At 42.3% G+C, this 21,080-nt stretch overlaps 1 protein-coding gene across 13 annotated transcripts in view; it reads right to left on the reverse strand.

The window, feature by feature from the left end:
- Positions 1-21,080, reverse strand: part of ep400 (E1A binding protein p400) — a gene marked incomplete at its 3' end in the record, with an annotated part of 86,436 nt that overhangs the window by 51,441 nt on the left and 13,915 nt on the right. For 6 of the 13 annotated variants that reach the window (XM_080739405.1, XM_080739401.1, XM_080739404.1 and 3 more), the window contains exons 13-27: positions 20,775-20,888; positions 20,449-20,639; positions 19,145-19,322; positions 18,333-18,469; positions 17,671-17,840; positions 15,861-16,035; positions 15,183-15,319; positions 13,949-14,135; positions 11,729-11,898; positions 10,125-10,345; positions 7,180-7,467; positions 4,321-4,494; positions 1,772-1,924; positions 1,122-1,186; positions 702-991 (exon numbers count right to left, since the gene is read on the reverse strand). In XM_080739405.1, coding sequence (XP_080595531.1) covers positions 702-991; positions 1,122-1,186; positions 1,772-1,924; positions 4,321-4,494; positions 7,180-7,467; positions 10,125-10,345; positions 11,729-11,898; positions 13,949-14,135; positions 15,183-15,319; positions 15,861-16,035; positions 17,671-17,840; positions 18,333-18,469; positions 19,145-19,322; positions 20,449-20,639; positions 20,775-20,888 — 2,650 coding nt within the window. The remainder of the gene's footprint in view (positions 1-701; positions 992-1,121; positions 1,187-1,771; positions 1,925-4,320; positions 4,495-7,179; positions 7,468-10,124; positions 10,346-11,728; positions 11,899-13,948; positions 14,136-15,182; positions 15,320-15,860; positions 16,036-17,670; positions 17,841-18,332; positions 18,470-19,144; positions 19,323-20,448; positions 20,640-20,774; positions 20,889-21,080) is intronic. The other 7 variants (XM_080739396.1, XM_080739399.1, XM_080739402.1 and 4 more) reach the window with 3 other exon arrangements.

Genomic DNA, 21,080 nt, shown 5'->3' on the forward strand with positions numbered 1-21,080 from the left:
TTTTACAGACGGCTGAAAGTGCGTCCCCCCCCCCCAGCGCAACACGTCGCCTTGGAAAACAAGGAAGTGCTGATCAAATAAAATCCATTTTCGGTTACTACGTTGTCTATTTCTCGCCTCAAATGTTTTTTAAAAACATTCTTGAGAGCAACGTTTAGTTGTAAATGTCGCTGTGTGTTTGTTTACATGGCTGCCATGTTGGATACGGCACTAAATCCACGCATTGCAGCCTGAATACAGCAGCTGTTCTGAGCCGTTGATGAATTATAGAGCGGATAATAATATATAATTCACCGCTGATTTAAATTAACCCATTTAAGCCTGGGCATATTGAATGCTTTAACATTTGAAAAATAGCAGATATACAAGCTCACAGCGCGGCTGCGAGCTTGTAGATCTGCTATTTTTGAAAAGAGTGTGCAAATCTTTGAATATATGTGTTTTCAAAGCGAACGTTTGTAACTCAAATTTTGCTTCTGGGTGGTCCCTGGAACTAAATATTTTGAGATAAGGGTAGGGATGGGTATCGTTTGGATTTTTACGATTCCGGTTCCTAACGGTTCCTATTTCGGTTCCAAAATGGTTAAAAATATATATTTTTAGCCGAAAAGTTTTTTATTATTATTATTATTATATATACACACATTCTTTATTTATTTATTTATTTATTGGGTAATAAAAGGTAATATGTCTCCAGATACCTCTTGACGATGTTGCTGCCCGACTCCAGACGCGCGTCGGAAGAGAGCAGAGCCGAGTGGAGGTGAGAGGTGGTTCCCACAAAGGTCCTCTGGGCCCTCTGACAGCTCTCCCTGCCCACCCACCTCCAGCCCCCAGCGCTGTGGGCAGTGTGGCCAGGCTCTGTGCTCACGGCGCAGGCCTGGAGGAGGTCTGACCCGTACAGCACGCTGCGGCTGCAGCGGCGCTCGTTGGCCGCAAACAGGAGGCTTAGACGCTCCTTGATCTGCCGGGTTTTCTCCTCCGACGTCTCCTGAGATGTGAAAGACACGAAACGAAATGAAGTGGCACGTTGATCTTTGATGGAGCGGTGGTGCATGTTTTTCCTAAACACACGTATGGTTCTTCAAATGATGATGAGCTTTAGATAACAATGTACGGACCTGGGGGGCGGTAGGAGTTGCAACAGTAGGCTTGGTAGAGGCTGCTGTGGCATTGGAAGTCACACCTAGAGCAACAGCGAGAGAATGTAGATATTCAATAAATGTGATTGCCGACTGACGGGTACTCGATTATAAATAATACATTATTATTACAACAATATATTTACACAATATATACAATTATATTTGTTACTACACCTACTTATTACGATTATTCTCCTTTTGCATAAAGTAGTGCATTGCAAGATAGAGGGCGCCAGATCCCTTTTAGTCACACCCTACCACTACTTCCTGTTCATCTACAGAGCATTGATTCTAGTCATTTTCTCCATTAGATTTATTTTCATTTTTTATTACTTGGGATGGTAAAAAGATGAGGCAGACAAATAAAATGTATTTTGACAAGTAATAAAAGTTGAAAAAAGGTGGATGAACAAGAAGTAGTGGTAGGGTGTGACTCAAAGGGATCTGGCGCCCTCTATCTGGCAAGGCACTACTTTGTGCAAATGGAGAATACTGTATGATTCAACTGTTGGCCACCATTATAGTGTTGCATTCTTGCGAAAAAGATTTAGAATCTCTGTAGGCCACTCGTCCACACCGTAGCGATGGCTGCGGTGCGTGAATCAGTAAACCTGTGGTTAGCTCACCTTGCTGGGCGGAGGAGGTGGCAGGTGGGGGGGGGGTCAGTGCAGCCGAGGCGTTGGACACGGGGACAGCTGGCGGCACCGTCTGCATGACCATGGGGCCCTGAGGCCTGAGGATCTGCTGACCGGGGGCCGACACGATCTGCAGGATGTTTCCTACAACCACACAACGCAAGTATTATAGATCATAGCAGTGTTTCTGCACAATTCTAAAATACTAATGTCCATCCATCCATCCATCTTCAACCGCTTATCCGGAATCGTGTTGCGGGGGTAACAGTTCCAACTGAGACCTCCAGATTTCCTTATCCTGAGCAACTTCCTCCACTCCCTCCGGGAGTATACTGAGGCGTTCCCAAGCCAGTTTGGAGATATAATCCTTCCATCTGGTCTTTGGTCTGCCACGGGGTCTCCTCCCAGTGGGACGTGCATCGAGGACCTTCCTAGGAAGGCGCTCGAGGGGCATCCGTACTAGATGCCCGAACCACCTAAGCTGACTCCTTTCCAAGTGTAGGAGCAGCGGTTCTACTCCAAGTCTCTCTCGGGTGACTGAACTTCTCACCCTATCTCTAAGGGAGATACCAGCCACCCGTCTGAGGAAACCCATTTCGGCCGCTTGCACTCGCGACCTTATACTTTCGGTCATGACCCACACTTCATGACCATAGGTGAGAGTAGGAACGAAGATTGCTCGGTAGACAGAGAGCTTTGCCTTACGGCTCAACTCTTTTTTCTTCACCAATACCTTTTAATGCCTCTAAAAAGAACAAATAATACCATTACTGTGGCAAAATAACAGTTAGGGCTGAAGATATGGGCTACAGAACAAACATGGGTAAATTGTCCTTCTACAGCACTGCCACCCAAGTGTGGAAAGGTCCTGACCCCATCCCTGTGACGCACGCGGAAGACTGCCCTCCCTAAAATTGGCGCCCGCGACACAGACATCGCAGAGCCGGGGGAGGCGCCTACCTTTTTATGTCTGTGTCGCAGTGCCACTGGTGCTGACTTGACAAATATGCTCAGAACTTCTCAGAAGTAATGTCACAGCAAATCACTGATAACCAACGTAAACAAACGTTGTATATGGATCACAGCAAATCACAGATAATTCAATAAATGAATGATCATTGATTTATCTGTGGTCTATGCTCTATCAGCTGAAATTAATATCAACAGATATGACTCAAGCTCCCCGAAAAGGTCTTAGGTTCTATTGAAATCCAGTACAGCACAGTCATTATTCATTAAAAAACTCCCATTGGCCTTGATATAATGGACTTTAATTAAGAAAAGATATAATAAAGAGAGAGATTCTTTCCTCTTCTCATACCCTGCCAAAAAAGATGTTTCTATAATAAAAACGTCTTTTTAACTATGGACCTCCCTGCCAGACGTCTTCTGAACGTCTTTAAAAAAAAAAAAAAAAAAATTGAAAACTTTTTTTGAAAAAAAAAAAATTTGGACCTCCAACAGTGTACTAGGCATGATTGCGATCGCGAAATTGCATGTTTAACCCCCATACCAACCCCATCTTTCAAACATGGCAGCCATGTTTGTTTACATTTGAAGAAAACATAAGGGCTGCCTTCTCCTGAATGCCTGAACGGATTTCCAAGCGGATTTTTTAGTTTGAAAGCTGTGAAAAGCATGCACATGCATAGTGCATGATCTGTGCACGAATGTGTACACCAGCGTGCACACTATTTTTTTAACCCTTTGTTGGTGAACCTGCAATATAAGAGGTCCCACTTTAAATATGGCACCGACTGAGTTAATTTGGTCATCTTGGTGAAAGTACATGGAAATGAGAACAAACGCAATGTCAAAGAGACAGGAATTATGTATGTTACAAAATAAAAAAAGAAAACATGCTCTTATTTAAATGATAATTACTGAGACTTGATTTACATGGTAGTTATGTGATACTGGTGCACATAAAAAAAATTATGATTAACACATCTGGTGCCAACCCCGAGTTTCCCGAGTTTGTATTGGTACCACCCCTGTGCCAACCCCGAGTTTCCCGAGTTTGGGCCGTTTTTGAAGAATTTTTTTTTTTTTTTTTTTTCCAAAAAATGTTTTTTTTTCAAAAATGTTTTTTGGACCTCCAGAAATGTATTAGGCATGATCGCGAAATTGCATGTTTAACCCCCATACCAACCCATTCTTTCAAACATGGCAGCCATGTTTGTTTACATCTGAAGAAAACATAATGGCTGATAAATCATGAATGCCTGAACGGATTTCCAAGCGGATTTTTTTGTATGAAAGCTGTGAACAGCATCTACACACGTGGTGCATGATTAGGCATGGGCGTGCACGATCCGTGCACTATAAATTACATGGAAGTCTATGGAGACCATGGCATCGCGGACCATTGAAGAGAAAAAATCATTGCAACATAAGTGTTAACATGCTCACAACGCGTCCCGGGTTCGTAGATCGGCCATTGTCAGTGCACGTGACAGTGGCATGCGACCAAGTATGCGTCCGTCAGATGGAAATGAGAAGACAGCTGAGAAGAGTATGACTGCGGGGGTGTACATTACCGAGAGTACCTTGGAGCTGCAATGGCTGCCCTGTCGTGAGCTGTCGCAGCTGGCTGGGGGACAACGTGAACTTGTTGCCCTGGAACTGAAGGGTGACGGGGGTCTCTGGCTGGGAGATCCGGTTCTGACTGCCCGCTATGTTGGCCAGCTGGGCGATCTTCACAACATCTCCACCTTCAACAGAACGCAAGGGCACACACACACACACACACACACAGACACAGTGGACACACACACACACACGCCTCGTTAAACACAAACGAACAATGATCCACACTAGGGCATTCACGAATAGTCATTTTTAGTATTCGAATTATTCGACCTCAAAGTATTCGAATAGTCGAATATTCGACAAGACTGGCCAAACTGTTAAATATTAAGTAAGCAAGAGGTGAACATTGTGAAAATAGCCGATCTACATGCTCACAACGCCTCGCGTTGCGAGGCGTTGTGAGCATGTAGATCGGCTATTTTCACAATAATTATCTGCGGAACCGAGTCACATTAAATGTAATACCTACAATTCCAAGTGCTTGTCAGGGTGGGGGTCCCCAGTTCAAATATGTTTATTTTTTCGGGTCATGGCCTAAAAAGGTTTGAGAACCCCTGGTATAGAGCATTAACAAATTCATCAACCAGGGACATTGACAACTCATTCTTATGACTTCCTATCTCGCCAAGCTTTCTAAACTTGTAACTCTAAACTTCTAAACTTCTAATTTTTCAAAGAGAAAACAATAAAAAAAAAAAGCGAATATTCAACTTCGGTGAACAGCGTCGAATATTGACTTTGATATTCAAATAAATCCACACACAGGGCTTATAGAACACTCATATATATACACAGTATATTAGTCATAGGGTGAAAAACTAAAGGGAGAAGACATGCACAACCAAGGGTGGGTTAAATCAGTGGAGCGAGCACAGCTGCCCTCCTCCACCAGCAGAACCATAGCAGCTCCTCGAAATGAGATGGCAAGCGGTGGCTTTTGGGAGAGAATGTCCCGTAGCCACGGGGGTCATGGGATCGACCCCTGCAATGAAAAAGGTCCGTCAAATAGCCACGTGTCCTTGAGCGAGACACCGAACAGCCCTCCCGCTCACCCATTAAGTAACTCAGGATATGAGCTTCAGCTAAAATGCCTGGAACGTGACATTCAATAAAATAAATCCTCAGGTGGGACAGAGTGCCTGAAACAAACACATTCAGTTAAAAGGAGTGAGTTGTGCTCAGCGGCCCTTTCCAGCAGCAACACACTAACCACAGGTAGATAGAAACAATGATGCATCTTCAAATTGTGAGAGCGCAATATTTAGAGCAACCAACAATTATTTTTCCTTTTGATTTATTTCCCATATGGCGTGTTATTGAAAACGCTTTCTCTGTTCACATCTGAGTAGGGCTGTCACAATTATTACATAATCGTCTAATCGTGATTATTTGACATAATCGTGATTATTTTTCATTATCGTCATAATCGTTTCCAGTCAAAAATAGTGGAAATAGCAGATCTACAAGCTCACAACGCGTCGCATCGCGACGCGTTGAGCTTGTAGATCGGCTATTTCCACTATCAATGTTCTTTTTTAAGTATAAAGTTGTCAAATATGCCAGTATTTTTTTGGTTTATTTAGGTTATGTGTCATATCTGCCATATGCAACTTCAAAGCCTAAAAGCCAAACAGAAATGTAATTATCAACGACAAATACACAATTAAATCGTTAATCGCCAATTATTTGAGTGACAATTAATCGTCATGTAAAATGTCATATCGTGACAGCCCTACATCTGAGGCAGGGAGTGGTCTGGTGGACACAGTAGTTCATGCTTTGCAGCTTGCCCTCGTGAAACCATAAACATCAAGAAATATGAGAGCCAAAGCATTGGGATTTCTTCCTTCAGCCTGGCTGATGCAAAGAGACAAAAGAATATTAGTAAACTGGATGGGTCGGGGTTGGGGGGAATATTTAAAGTAAACGGGAAAGGGATGTAACAGGGGTTAAAGTATGAAGCGGTAGGTGTGTGGTGTAAGCAGGCTTTTCCTTTGTGGACATGCAGGCTTGAAGAGAGAAACTGAGGAGGGCCGAGGCAACGGAGAGGCTGCTGACATGGCTACAGATTTCATAGAGCCACTCTTTTTGATGACTATGATTATTCATGTAGTATTATGTTATGGCAGCAAATAACTGAAACATCAAAACTACCACGGCACCGGTGTGATTGCTCTACTGCTACGTGTACAGTACATACATAAAGTACATAGTCGCTTTGTCGCATAGTCGCTTTGGATTACAAGCGTCTGCTAAATGCCTAAACTGTAAACTGTACATACTGTATAAGATGTTGAAATAGAAAGTGGCCATATCAACTTCCAACTTCAAGTTATTTGCTAGCTACTTCATGTATTGGTTGAGGAACAATCAAGACTTTTACACCTTATGAAAGTATAAACATCATTGCACATTTCTTTAAAACACATCAATAATGGAAGCAGGAGGAGGCATAGCCTGCTGTCCAGTTATGGAGGTGGGGAGGATTGGTTGTTGGTACACTTATACTTGTGCTTTTTATTACTGGATACTGTGACTATGTCTATGTTCTTGTTTTGTGTATGTTTACTGTGTTTTTAGAGTCTCGTCATCTGCTGTAACATGTATTGCCAAGTTTGGGACATGCTAATAAACCTGGACCAGCCTGTAAGACTGAAACACACATCAGCAGTGTCCCAGAGAGAGAGGCCTCGTTTCAGAGCAGTATACTCTGCTGTGCCAGAGGTGGAGGGTGAAAACACTGAGAAGGTAGGGGGGTGCAGGGGGAAAGGGAAAGGGAGGTCAGGTCAGGGGAGGAGGCCACTTACTAGGCAACCGTGCCTGGGCCTGGGATGTAAGAACCAGCCTCTGGGACAGTAAGCTGGGCTGGACGGCATGGCCGGGGGCTAGGGCCGGCCTGGTGACCTGTGCTATGCCAGGCTGGCTGATTGAGCCCACTACTGCCCCAGCCAAGGCCTGGCCCAGAGCCAGAGGGGAAGAAGTCCCCAACGCATGCTGCCCGAGGCCGCCGCTCCCAGAGGAGGCGTGATGGTTGTTGTTGTTGTTGCTGCTGCTGGTGACAGTAGCCTGGGCTCTCTGAGAAGCTGTTCCGACTGCTGTGAAGTACAAGGGGATTTGGCAAGGGGGCTGTCTGTTAAGGCTGACTAGAACAGGGGTTTTCCCAAACTTGGTCTCAGGGCACCCCCATAAATACCCCATTATTCCGAGGCACCGCTACATTATAATTTCCACTCCCAGCACCTTATATTTATAGCGTATCGTCGTTGTCGGGTGGAAACCTTGTATGTCCAAAACCATTCGTTTTGTATTTATCATCTATAAAATGTACCAAACAACTGAAAACAGACGATCTACAACCACACACTTGTAGATTGGCTGTTTTCACTAGTTTTGTGCGACAGTCTTGTATGATGAAGCAGGGCTTTGCTTTACCAAAAGACGTACACATTTGAAACTTGGCGATACGAGGTTTCTGCCCGACAGCGACGACATTTTAGTGATTATGTTGCGAGGAAAACGTTGAGATAATAGACATGTTGGTCCAAATAAATTCCAAATATTATCAAATTATCTCGCGGCACCCCTGGACTGCCGTCACGGCACCCCAGGATGCCCCGTCACCCACTTTGAAAACCCCTGGACTAAAATATTCAGGTCAATCACTCGGCACTATGTCAGTGTTTCCGTCTCCCCTAGATTCGTCCAGTAGTGGTGGGTGGCGAGTCTAAAGGAGAAGACTTGCTTGATGTTGGCACAAAACATAAAACAAAATCTAATAATGAATCACAGTACAATTACTTAATTGTGCATCTGTGTGGTGTATAAACTGTGCTCTGTCAAAATATAGCCTATCGTGATGTTTAAACCTTCGTGTTTAGGATTGTACATGATGTCATTGAAAACATCCAGGGAACCCATGTTAAGAAATGCATGTTAATGACAATATGGAAAAACAGTGAAAAACATATGCATGATGGCAGTAAATTATGTGCATTCAAATTCACTCTCGGCACAATACAGTCATGAAGCAAAACGTTATACACTGTGAACATTTCAAGCATTAAAAAAACTAAAAAACACAAAAACCGTGTGGATTTCACAGCCGAGCACCATAAACATTCTGGTAAACCTTTCGTTGTGGTCGTTAAGTTAATCTATAGTAAATAAAGTCTTTAATAAAGACATTGGTTTAAGAAAGCAGCTGTCTGTAGTAGCCTACTACTGTCACTGTACCTTTGCATAATCATAATATGAAAAATAATAATGAAAACAGACATTTTTCTGTGTGGATTGTGCAAAGATTTTGCCCCAAAATTATTGGGGCAAAATGCCTGTTTTCATTATGCACGTTGCATATCGGTTATTGGTGACTGTCCCCTCTCTCAAATCGGTTATCGGTCAGGTTAAAGGATATGCTCTATGAAACCCATAACAATCAGCGTTTGTGCCAAGATTGTAATGTCAAGTTCAAGTTCATTTTTGTAGGAATGTAATTTAACCCATTTAGGCCTGAGGCCGATTCTAAAGGCCTTCTAAAGCCTGACCAAGTTTTCTGAAAAACTTCGAATAATATTCAAATATTACAAACAAATGTTGCATACCGTAGATGTACTATAAAAAAAAAATGTTTCCGTCCAGAATGGAATTTAACAGGGTTCCCACGTATTTTTACCAATTAATTTCCTAAACTTTTCCAGAATATTGAACCCAATTTCCAGCACTATATAACAATAATTCAGCTCAATAATGAGTCGCTTACTCCTATGTGCAATGCTCAAAGACAGTAGTGTATGCCAGCGGTTCTCAACCTTTTCAGGCTGTGACCCCCGAAATAATCAGAGTAGATGAATTTTGTATAACAGGGTTTTCTTGTGAAAATAGCTGATCTACATGCTCACAACGCCTCGCAACGTGAGGCGTTGTGAGCACGTAGATCTTCTATTTTCACAATTTGGCCAATGTTAAATTTGTCATTTCAGAGGTATTAACAAAATCAATAACCAAAGACAATGCATAGCTATTTTTTCCAGGACCTTCCAGGACCCTTGATCAATTCCAAAACTTTTCCAGTACTGGAAAAATATTTTTCTAATTTCAAAATATTTCCAGGAATTTCATGACCGTGGGAACCCTGATTTAATCAAGTAAATTCTTAACAAATAATCAATAGCTGATTAATTGTCAAAATTCAAAATCACCATTATGCCCCTTTTTTTTTTTTTTACTTATTCCAATCATCATACTTAAATTAAATCATTAATGAATTGCCATCTTACAGTCTTCCATACAAAGAAGTGCTGTGTATCTAGGGCTGTCAAGATATGACATTTTACATGACGATTAATTGTCACTCAAATAATTGGCGATTAACGATTTAATTGTGTTTTTGTCATTGACAATTACATTTCTGTTCGGCTTTTAGGCTTTGAAGTTGCACATGGCAGATATGACACAAAACCTAAATACACGAAGAAATTACTGACATATTTGACAACTTACTACTTAAAAAATAACATTGATAGTGGAAATAGCCGATCTACAAGCTCACAACGCGTCGCAATGCGACGCGTTGTGAGCTTGTAGATCTGCTATTTCCACTATTTCGGACATTTTTCAACATTCACGATTATGACGATTATGACAAAATAATTGCGATAATGTCAAATAATCACGATTAGACGATTATGTAATAATTGTGACAGCCCTAGCTGTTTATCTGTGTGTAATTGGCTACGGTGGCGTGGAGTCTTACCCTGGGAACTGGTTGTAGTGGTAGTGGTGGTGACGGGGGACTTCCCCCTGGACTGGGCCGGCTGGGTGGTGGTGACAGCGGAAGCAGCAACAGCAGCCGTAGCAGCACTGATGGTGGTGGAAGCGCTGTTGGAGGTGGTGGCAGGACGTTGGCCCGCGGTGCCAGTGATTGTGACCAGGCGGCCCTCTGGCTTTGTGCCGTACTGCACCGGCTGGAATAACCTGGGAGGAAAACACACACCATGTATGTGTCAAGTTAGGGATGGGACAATAAGCGATATTATACACTCACGATAATCGTATCGTGGAGATTTCATTTATCGTGATATCGTCCTCCGTCATGCACTGGGATCAATTTACCTTTTATTTGCCGAGCTGCATATCTAATTGGTAAAAGGTACTTATAACAGGGTTTACCAATTTATTTCCCAAACTTTTCCCAAAACTTTTCCATAATATTTAACCCGATTTCCAGGACTATATAACAATAATTCAGCTCAATAACGAGTCGTTTACTCCTATGCGCAATGCCCAAAGACAGGTAGTGTATGCCAGTGGTTCACAACCCCCGAAATAATCATATTGGAACCCTGACGAGCACTAAGAGTAGAACTTTGTATAACACGGTTTTATTGTGAAAATAGCCTATCTACATGCTCACAACGCCTCGCGTTGCGAGGCGTTGTGAGCATGTAGATCTGCTATTTTCACAATTTCTGACTCTAATATTTGACAATTTGGCCAATGTTGAATTTGTCATCTCAGAGGTATTAACAAAATAACCAAAGACAATGCATAGCTATTTTTTCCAGGACCTTTCAGGACCCTCGATCAATTCCAAAACTTTTCCAGTACTGGAAAAAAAAATTCTTCTAATTTCAAAATATTTCCAGGAATTTCATGACCGTGGGAACCCTGTTATAATATACGTACTTGATACAGTCTTTTTTCCCCCTCCATCAAATGTCTTTGCCAGAAAATAGACGATCTACAATACTTGTAGATCTGCTATTTTTTGGGGCAAATGTTCCGCCACCAGGATGATAATGGATGTTTGGGATATTTTGATTATCGCGATAACATCGTAAATCGCGATTTCTTTGGTCACAATAATCGTGATATGACATTTTCATGTGTTCCCATCCCTAGTGTCAGATAGGGCTGTCACGATTATGACATCTTACGTCACGTAATTGTCCCTCAAATAATTGCGACAGGCCTAGTGTCAGTCAGAGGTACAGTATGACACACTGCAAGCGTCCTTGATACAAACTGACTTGTAGGGATGGGACGATACGCGATATTATCGTTTATCGTGATAAAAAAAACACTCAAGATAATCGTATCGTGGAGATTTCATGTATCGTGATATCGTCCTCCGTCATGCTCTGGGATCAATTCACCTTTTATTTGCCGAGCTGCATATCCGGTACCACTTAAACCTTCGGTACTTAAAATGTACGTACTTGATACAGTCTAATATCGCAAATCGCAATTTCTTTTGTCACAATAATCGTGACATTTTCATATGATCCCATCCCTACTGACTAGCAGTAGCGTTAGCAGTCGGCGGTTACAAAAGGTTTAGAACCTAATCCTCCTGACCTCATGGGTTTTATCTTGCATGGCTTAGGCCGAGGCGGTGGATCCGGAGCTCCGTGGATCTCCTCTATGAGCTGCTTGGTGACCTTCAGCTTGGGCAGAGCCTCCTCGGTGTGATATCGCGTCAACCTGTTCTCGTTGCTGATCAGGTCAAATATGGACAGGTCCGCAGTCTGGAAAAGAGATGGTGGAGACTGGAGCTCAGGGATGTGCTATGAGACAGCAACATGAATACATAACAATAACAACTCTGACGACAGAGAGCTCATATTACTACTACTATTAAGCCTAAAGAATCAATGATAAAGGATAAAGAAAATGTATGCAAGGATCTTTTAATTATAAATCCAGAGAATGAAAAGACAACACACACCATTTATTCCAATGGTCTTCAACAAGGGGTCCTCAGAGTTACTACAGGGGGTCCTCCAAATCTTTGAGTGATAGAAACCTTTTTTCTTCTTTTTTTTATATTAACACCTTCTAAGCCTGGTCGTACTCCCTCGGACTTCCTACTGGGTCCCATCAGCCACACGTCTATTCCCGGACTTTTGATATAAATGATAATAATAAAAAAAAAAAACATCGGAAATTCTTCTCTGTGTCTTTTTGGAGCTATCTGAAACGGTTAATATGCTCTCACAGTCATTTTCTGGTGCTGGGTGTGATACTCGTAATATCCAGCAGGCCACGCCGTTGACTCACATTCTGGATGGATGGCTGGCCAGGAGTGGCCATGAACTCTCCCCAGTGTTGAAAGTCGACAAGAAGGACACACAAGATGGCTACTCTTTGTCTCTGTTCGTGGATCGCGGTTTCAATCACGTTCGGGCGCCGCTTCTCTATCGCTCCTTTCCCTGCTTCGCCGCACGTAAACGAATGGAATTGATCTCCCCTCCGCCTCGCCAAAGTAAGATCGCCGACCTCTGCAGGATGAATATGTACGCTGTATCGAGCACTCCATTACGTGTTGTTATCATGTGGGCTTTGTTTTTTTAAAACATGTTTGTAAATAAATGGCTTATTTCTTCGGCGCTACCTCTGTTCAGAGGGTTCTGCCGCGGCTTGCAACGTGTTAACCACTTGAACCCTAGTGTCCATATTCTGAGAACGTTAGACAAAAATAGCTGATCTAAAAGCTCACAACGCCTCGCGCTGCGAGGCGTTTTGAGCTTGTAGATCGTCTATTTTGGGCGGTGAAAGGTTCAAGTGGCGGTTCAAGTTGTTAAATATCTGAAAACATAAATTGACATGAATGCAAAATACACTGATAATTGTGCTGAAACTATGGAATCTCTAAAAAGGTTGTGGGGGTCCCTGCTTCATCTCTCTCACAACAAAGGGGTCCTTGGCCTGAAAACGTTGAAGACCCCTGATTTATTCACATGCATGTCCTCCCCATGCTACATACAGTACGTGAGGTTTTGTACCGTACAGATCCTTCTCGAAAAATTAGAATATTGTGTAAAAGTACATTTTCTTGAAACTGTCATATATTTCTTGAAACTTTCATATATTCTAGATACATTGGACATTCAGTGAATTATTCCAACCCTTTTTTTTGTTAAAATTTAGATTTTTTTTTATGGCATACATCTCATGAATTTCAAAAGTCCACATTTCAAAATATTACACTATTAAACTAAACCACTCAAAACAAGGATTTATAATAGCGAAACGTCAACCTTCTGAAGTCAAGAGTTGTTTGAAAACAGTTTGAAAACAGTGGGAAGTTTCCGAAGTCAGTTATGATTTGGGGTGCTATATGGCATCTGGAATGCTTTTTCACACAATATTCTAATTTTTTCGAGAAGGATCTGCATATCTGTGAGTAGGGCTGTCACGATATGACATTTTACATGACGATTAATTGTCACTCAAATAATTGACGATTAACGATTTAATTGTGTTTTTGTCGTTGATAATTACATTTCTGTTTGGCTTTTAGGCTTTGAAGTTGTACATGGTAGATATGACACATAACCTAAACATACAAAGAAATTACTGACATATTTGACAACTTACTACTTAAAAAATAACTTTGATAGTGGAAATAGCCGATCTACAAGCTCACAACGCGATCTGCTATTTCCACTATTTCGGACATTTTTCAACATTCACGATTATGACGATTATGACAAAATAATTGCGATAATGTCAAATAATCACGATTAGACGATTATGTAATAATTGTGACAGCCCTATCTGTGAGGTTCACATTACCTTCCAGGGGTCATTCTGCAGGGCTCCTAGCAGCAGTGACGGGGTGTTGTACTGCAGAGGGGAGCAGACATAGGAGCTGCCCGTCTCCCTGGGGGCCACCAGGTCTGGGTGGTTACACACCCGCTGCAGCTGCATCAGGACCTGGAGCACGCTGACAAAGTGGCCCGTCTTCAGAGCCTCCTGGGCTCTGAGGGGGAACGAATGTACAAGGGGCAAAGGTCTCAGACGTTGCAAATCGAGTCAAATGTGTTGCTAGGTTGGGTTAAAACCTCAATCCATTAATCATCACTTATATTAACGAATACAATGAACTAATCTGTATGCAGGGTTCCCACACATTTTTACCAATTAATTTCCAAAACTTTTCCAGAATATTGAACCCAATTTCCACGACTATATAACAATAATTCAGCTCAATAACGAGTCGCTTACTCCTATGTGCAATATGCCTAAAGACAGGCAGAGTATGCCAGTTCTCAATCAAATTTGAACTGGGGACCCCGGCACCCTGACGAGCACTAAGAGTTGAGGAATTTTGTATAACATGGTTTTATTGTGAAAATAGCCAATCTACATGCTCACAAGCATGTAGATCGGCTATTTTCACAATATCTGCCTCTAATATTTGACAATTTGGCCAACGTTTAATTTGTCATTTCAGAGGCATTAACAAAAGCAATCACCAAAGACAATGCATAGCTATTTTTTCCAGGACCTTCCAGGACCCTTGATAAATTCCAAAACTTTTCCAGTACTGGAAAAATATATTTCTAATTTCAAAATATTTCCAGGAATTTCATAACAGTGGGAACCCTGTGTATGGTAGACTGATACATAATATCATGCTCTACCATACAGTGCTGATTATATTATAATGAGCACATGTTGGAGGTGGTCTCGTTGTACTGGAGTTGGGTAGGACACAGGCTGGTCGACAATGTCTGTCAATACATATATTTGAAGCAGACGGATGGATTGGAAACTAGATGCGCTGTTACCTATACTGTAGTTTGGACGTCTTTGCAATTGACTCTCTCCATCAGTAGAGGGAGACAGATATACAACTGAATCATTGTAGCGTAAATGTAAACCAATGAGTTTTTCTCTCAAGCTGCTTTCAGTGCCTTTGTGGAATCCACCCTTTGGTTGAATTCACCAAAAGCACTTCTCTAAAAGTCAGTAAAACTACAATCAGTAAAGGCATCATGCCATTCATGCAGAACCCTTCTCTCACCCCGGTTGAGTTAGGATGTCCTCGTACAGATTCTTCTGCCGGCTGGAGAGTCTGCATTTGAGGATGTGCTCGTACTTCTTAGGGAGCTGTTTCTCCACATCCCTCTTGGAGCGCCTCAGAATGAAGGGCTGAATCATCTACAGTTAGAAAAAGCAAATATTTCAGAACATTTTGGTTGATTGACAGCAAGCCGCCTCATACCTCACAAGGTATTGCTATAGTTCCAACATGTGGCGTACATTAGGGATGGGACGATGTGAAAGTTTCATATCACCGTTATTATGAGCAAAGAAATCACGATTTACGATATCGCGATAATCAAAATATCCCCTACATCCATTACCCTGGGGTGTAACATTTGCCAAAAAATAGCAGATCTACAAGCTCACAACGCGTCGCGTTGTAGATCGGCTATTTTTTGGCAAAGAGATTTGGTAGAGTGAAAAATAAATAAAAATACTGTATCAAGTATGTTTATATTATTATTATTATAGTACGTTTTACCAATAGAGGGTTTAAATGGCACCGGATATGCAGCTCGGCAAATAAAAGGTGAATTGATCCCAGTGCATGACGGAGGACGATTAAATCTCCACGATACGATTATCGTGAACAGACTGAATATTGGGATTCTTTAACCGTGGTCAACAGGGATAGTTAGACAGGTCCAAGACTCACCCTGTGGAGGCGGATGACCAGTTTATGGCAGTAGTCCTGGTTCTGGTCGGTGCCGGCTTTGACAGGGAAGTCAGAGTAGGACCTGGTGATTCCTGGGAGCAGGAAGTGGATCATGGTCCACAGCTCTTTCAGCGTGTTCTGCAGAGGAGTGTTGATGAGCAGTATCCTCTGCTCACTGGAAGACAAGATCATGACAGTGTAGTGGCTGGACATTTGGACAATCAACATTATTCATATTCTGATCAGCTTAATTCTTCATTCACATTCAAGTTCATTAAGGTAGTAGCACCCTACTTAAAGTGTCGAGACATAAGAAACAAAAATTCATAGGCTGAAATACTGTGTTTTGCCTACATTTCAGGCCTTACAGAAGAATGTGGCATTACATTTACCGCTGTTCCGTTAGACTTGCCAACTATGATCTGTTGCCGAGTTGAAAGCATGACATCTTCATACCCAGAATGATCAACCAGTGTTACGTTCTCTCATCGAGATCTGTCAGAGCCACTGATTTCCTACACTAACAGTGCACACAGCGTGACAGCATGTACATCATCATAATCTAAATTCTATCACTTCATTGCGTTCTTGCCTGTTCTGTCAAAGACATTTTCACTCTGCTGAATACTGCAGAAGTTGGATTGCAACGTTGGATTGTAACTGTGACAAAATGTCATTATTACTACATGCAAGACATATACTTGGGCTACCTTTGTATTGCAAGTGAATTTCTGCACATGGTAGATGTTATATTCTCTACAACAGGTTGGATATAATGCATTTTGCTCTCAATTTTATAGTCAGTTAAATACATATTGTTGTGCTTACACACTGTGGTAGATATTTTGGTTGTTGTGATAGTCTGCAAAAAGAAAACCTGATCACTAAAGCGTCATTCCCACCAGATAACTATAACGATAATTATCGTTAACGATAAATTATGTCAGCGTTCACATAGATGAACGTTGTTGTTATCGCTGTGGTGTGGACACTACGATCCACTTCAGTTAAGAATGATTTCTAAAACAATATATTTTATCTTTATCGTGCCCAGTGGGAATGACGCTTAAGCATGGAGTCAGGAAATGTATTGCCTCTTGCATCATATTTCTTTGGTGCGCTATATACTGTAGACTTGAATGGCTATCAATTACTAATTTGCCATTAACTCTCGCTTTGAACGTTCACGTTCGCCCCAATTCGCAAGACCTCTCCGCCAATACGGCGCTCGTTCGGTTCGTTCGTCTGATGACTGTAAGCTGATGAGGGGTCGCGCGGCCGTGTACTGTAAACACATTTTCCGCGGTGATGGTGTAAAAAATCCATTATGCGTTAACATCAACGGAGAACAATTCACTTCCTTGTTGATTTCCTCTGGCTGTAAGGCTCTGTGGCCAGTGACTGGTCTTCTTCTTCTTCAACACATAACAGGCAAATTCACATTCATTCTCGCATGACGCCGCCCTCTGCTGCCTGGCAGACCAAAGTGCACTATTGCACAACCCAAAAAAATAAAAATAAATAAATAAATGTCTGTCTGTCTATCTACTATAACGTCGCAAAGGTAAGCCGCTTTTTGATGGCACCAGACCCAATAAATAAATAAATAATCTGGCAGTAGGAGAGTTAACGTTCATAGAGCAGAGGAATTATTAACACTCTCCATTTATAGATTACTTCTAGCCAATGCATTCAGAATTCCTGAAAGATCACATCGATCCTGCTGCAGAAATACTGGACGGAGTAAAAAAAAAAAAGAACAATTTGCTTCAGAGAGCTCAGTACATCTTGGTTTTCCATCCCCACTGACCTTTTGAGGGCAAAAACGGTTTCCCAGTGTTTCTCTGACATGTTCTTGATAAGCTGCACCTCGTCCAACACCAGATGCCTCCACTTCCTCCTCACAAAGTGGCTCTGGTCCTTCAGCAGCAGCTTATAGGAGGTCACGCACACATGGAAGCTGTTTGCCTCTCCCCACCACTAGGGGGAAAAAAACAACATTGACTATAGTCAGTCTCGGCCTAGTTTTGAAAGAAATACCATTTCACAATTCAGAGCCAAGTGAGTGAAAGTTCCAAGGTCAAAATATAGCAATTGTGTATGTTTTCTCATGGGTTGGTTAGATGAGGACACAAAACAACTAGAAGCAGTGCTCTTCCGAGAACAGATCTCCGCTAGTTCTGGTAGGTTATTGTGGCCTCCTGGTGGCGCTATAACGGGTCCATGTGAAAGATTTGGGGCATTTCTGCTCTGGCATCCAGGGAGTGTGTGTGCAAAGTTTAACCCAGAGATTAGCTGTTCACAGACGGACACACGGACGGATGGACGGACGGACGGACGGACGGACGGACGGACGGACGGACAGACAGACAGACAGACAGACAGACAGGGTGCAAAACTGTTTCGGGCCATGCCTTTCGGCCTGGCGGAGACAATAAATTTCTAATTAAATGCAGTAAAAGAGAAAAGTACCGTTCTTTTGGCCCTGCGCTCCTGTCTATTGCCCAGGTAGAGGAGGATCTTGAGGCCAGGACACCAGCGCTTGAACTCCATCTCCCAGCTCAGCAGCTTACACGTTCTCACCACTATGAGGTGAGGCCCCCAGATTCCTTCGGACAAAAACAGTGTCTGTACAATAAGCCTTCATGGAGAACGTCATACACACTGAAATATGCGTTTATAACTATATATAATATTCTTCCTAGTTTCCTAGACCTTTTGTTAGGGGCATCACAAGGGTTGGGGAGTGGTACTGAGTTACTAGGGCCCAAGGGGCCTAATTATTTTATGCTTTAACTATTGAAAAATAGCAGATATACAAGCTCACAGCGCGGCACTTTGGAAAGTCGTGAGAATGCGAACATTTGTAACAGAATTTTTTCTTCTGGGGGGTCCCTGGAACTAAATATTTTGAGATGGGGGTCCGTGGCCGAATACATATCATTTTGGGAGTCCTTCACATGAAAAGGTTTGAGCACCACTGACATAGAAACATAGCTTTTTCAAAAAACCTTAGAAGGATTTGAAATATTCAAAGACTTGGACACATTTTCAAAATTTTTCAAAAATAGCAGATCTACAAGCTCGCAGCGCGGCTGCACTGTGAGCTTGTAGATCTGCTATTTTTCAAAATAATGCGCAATAATGCGTTCCCAGTTTAAATGGGTTAAACCCCCTCCCCCTATGAGGAATATTCATGGGGGGGGACCCGCAGTGAATCCTTGTACACAAGGGCCCAGAATTTGGTGCGACACCACTGCATTTTGTTATGGAGACATACATACCCTCTTGGCCTGCCAAATGGGCCAGGTAAGCCACCGTCTGGACGGTCTTGCCCAGACCCGTCTCATCAGCTAAGATACCATTGAGGTGCTTCTTATGGAGGTTCGCCAGCCAATCCACACCAATCTGCTGGTACTCTCGCAGTGAGCCATGCAATAGAAAAGGAGCTGCGCTGCGGGTCTGCGACACAAAACAAAGATTATAGCGATAAAAAAAAAATGTCAATTCAAATACTTACACATACAACTACAAGTGTAATGCACATGCAATCTGTACAGTAACACCATCTACAGAGTTTAAAGTATAACCAGAGATAATTAATGTAGCTCCACACTTAAGCATAAGAGAATGGCTGCTATTAATGGAACTGCTGTAAGTAATTCCCTGATATTCTCTATACCAGAGGTTCCCAACCCCTTGTCCCTGGAGGTGCTTGGCCACAGGACATGGCGTTCGCCAATCCTTTTGCTCACTGTCGCGAATCGACGAATCCATGGTATCTTTATCCTAATCAGCGACCTTACTTTCACAATAAGCTGTATTATTTCACCCTCATACTGCTGAACACTAGCAGGACTATTATTTCATGTTAACATTTAAGTGGCACTATCGGAAGGTGTAACCCAGGTAAACAAACGTGACCCAAGTTTAGCTATAGTTTCCCACCTATTTCTGAGACATAAAAATAATGATTTAACATCATTTTGAAATAATCCTCTTGATAAATCTACAGCTCAATGATATAACATGATATAATGGTATATAATAATATATAAACAACAGTCGACTTCTGTGTATTGATATGGTTGGGTTACACAGCAGATGTGAGAATTTACATCTTCAGTCATCTTCAACTATCCCCTAGAACAAGGGTCTTCGACAGGGGGTCCGGGACCCCTAGGGGGTCCTCAGAGTTACTACAGGTGGTCCTCCAAATCTTTGTCCATATTCTTAGAACTTTAGCCAAAAATAGCTGATCTACAAACTCACACCGCCTCGCGCTGCTAGGCGTTCTGAGCTTGTAGATCGGCTATTTTCGGCAAAGAGTTTTGGTGTAGAGGGTAAAAAGAGTACAGAGTGAAAGGTCAAGTTTATTACGTATTGAGTATTGAAGTGTTTAAATATCTGAAAACACAAATTGACATGAATCCAAAATACACTGATGATTGTGCTGTCAAACAATAAAACTATGGAATCTATGAAAAGGTAGTGGGGGTCCCTGCTTCATCTCCCTCTCAACTAAGGGGTCCTTGGCCTGAAAATGTTGAAGACCCCAGCCCTAGAATCTATCTGCAATATGACTTACAGCAGAGGTGGTCCTGGCACTGCCCTTGGGCAGGATGACTTCTGTGGCGGCTGCCACTTCGGCTATGTCCATAATGGGTTTGCCATCAGAGTCCGTAGAGCCGGATTTGTCTGTCCCGCGATACTGGTCCACACTGAGCAGGGAGTCAATTAGGACAGCTGCATGGAGACGGCGCTCATCAAACTCCATATCTGGAAAATAATCAAGAAAAGATTAGTGAGAAAGGGCACCAGTCTAGTGAGGGGTTTGAGGAGATAGCCATTAAACGAGAAGGAGGGTAAAAAGAAAAATAATGTTTATATTTGATATTTAGATCATAAGCACACCTTCAATCTTCTCCACATCATCTTCATCAGTCTGTGGACTTGGCTGGGGCCATGCAAAGTTATCAGCATAGGCCCCAGCATACTGTTTCACCAAGGCATCAAGAGGCATTTCAGCTGAAAGAAATAATACAAATAAATAATAATAATAATGATAAGCAGGGCAGGTCTCAACATTAATATTTTTTACTTTGTAGCACTGGTGCTCCCAGATGCAACAATGAAGTATAAAACGGTGACCAAAACAATGATTTAACCTTGCACAAAGTCAGCCACAAACCATGGGTTAAAGAAATTAAGGTAGGTATG

The sequence above is a fragment of the Nannobrachium achirus genome (assembly GCF_963921795.1).
Source record: "Nannobrachium achirus genome assembly, chromosome: 12".
NCBI classification, from domain to species: domain Eukaryota; kingdom Metazoa; phylum Chordata; class Actinopteri; order Myctophiformes; family Myctophidae; genus Nannobrachium; species Nannobrachium achirus.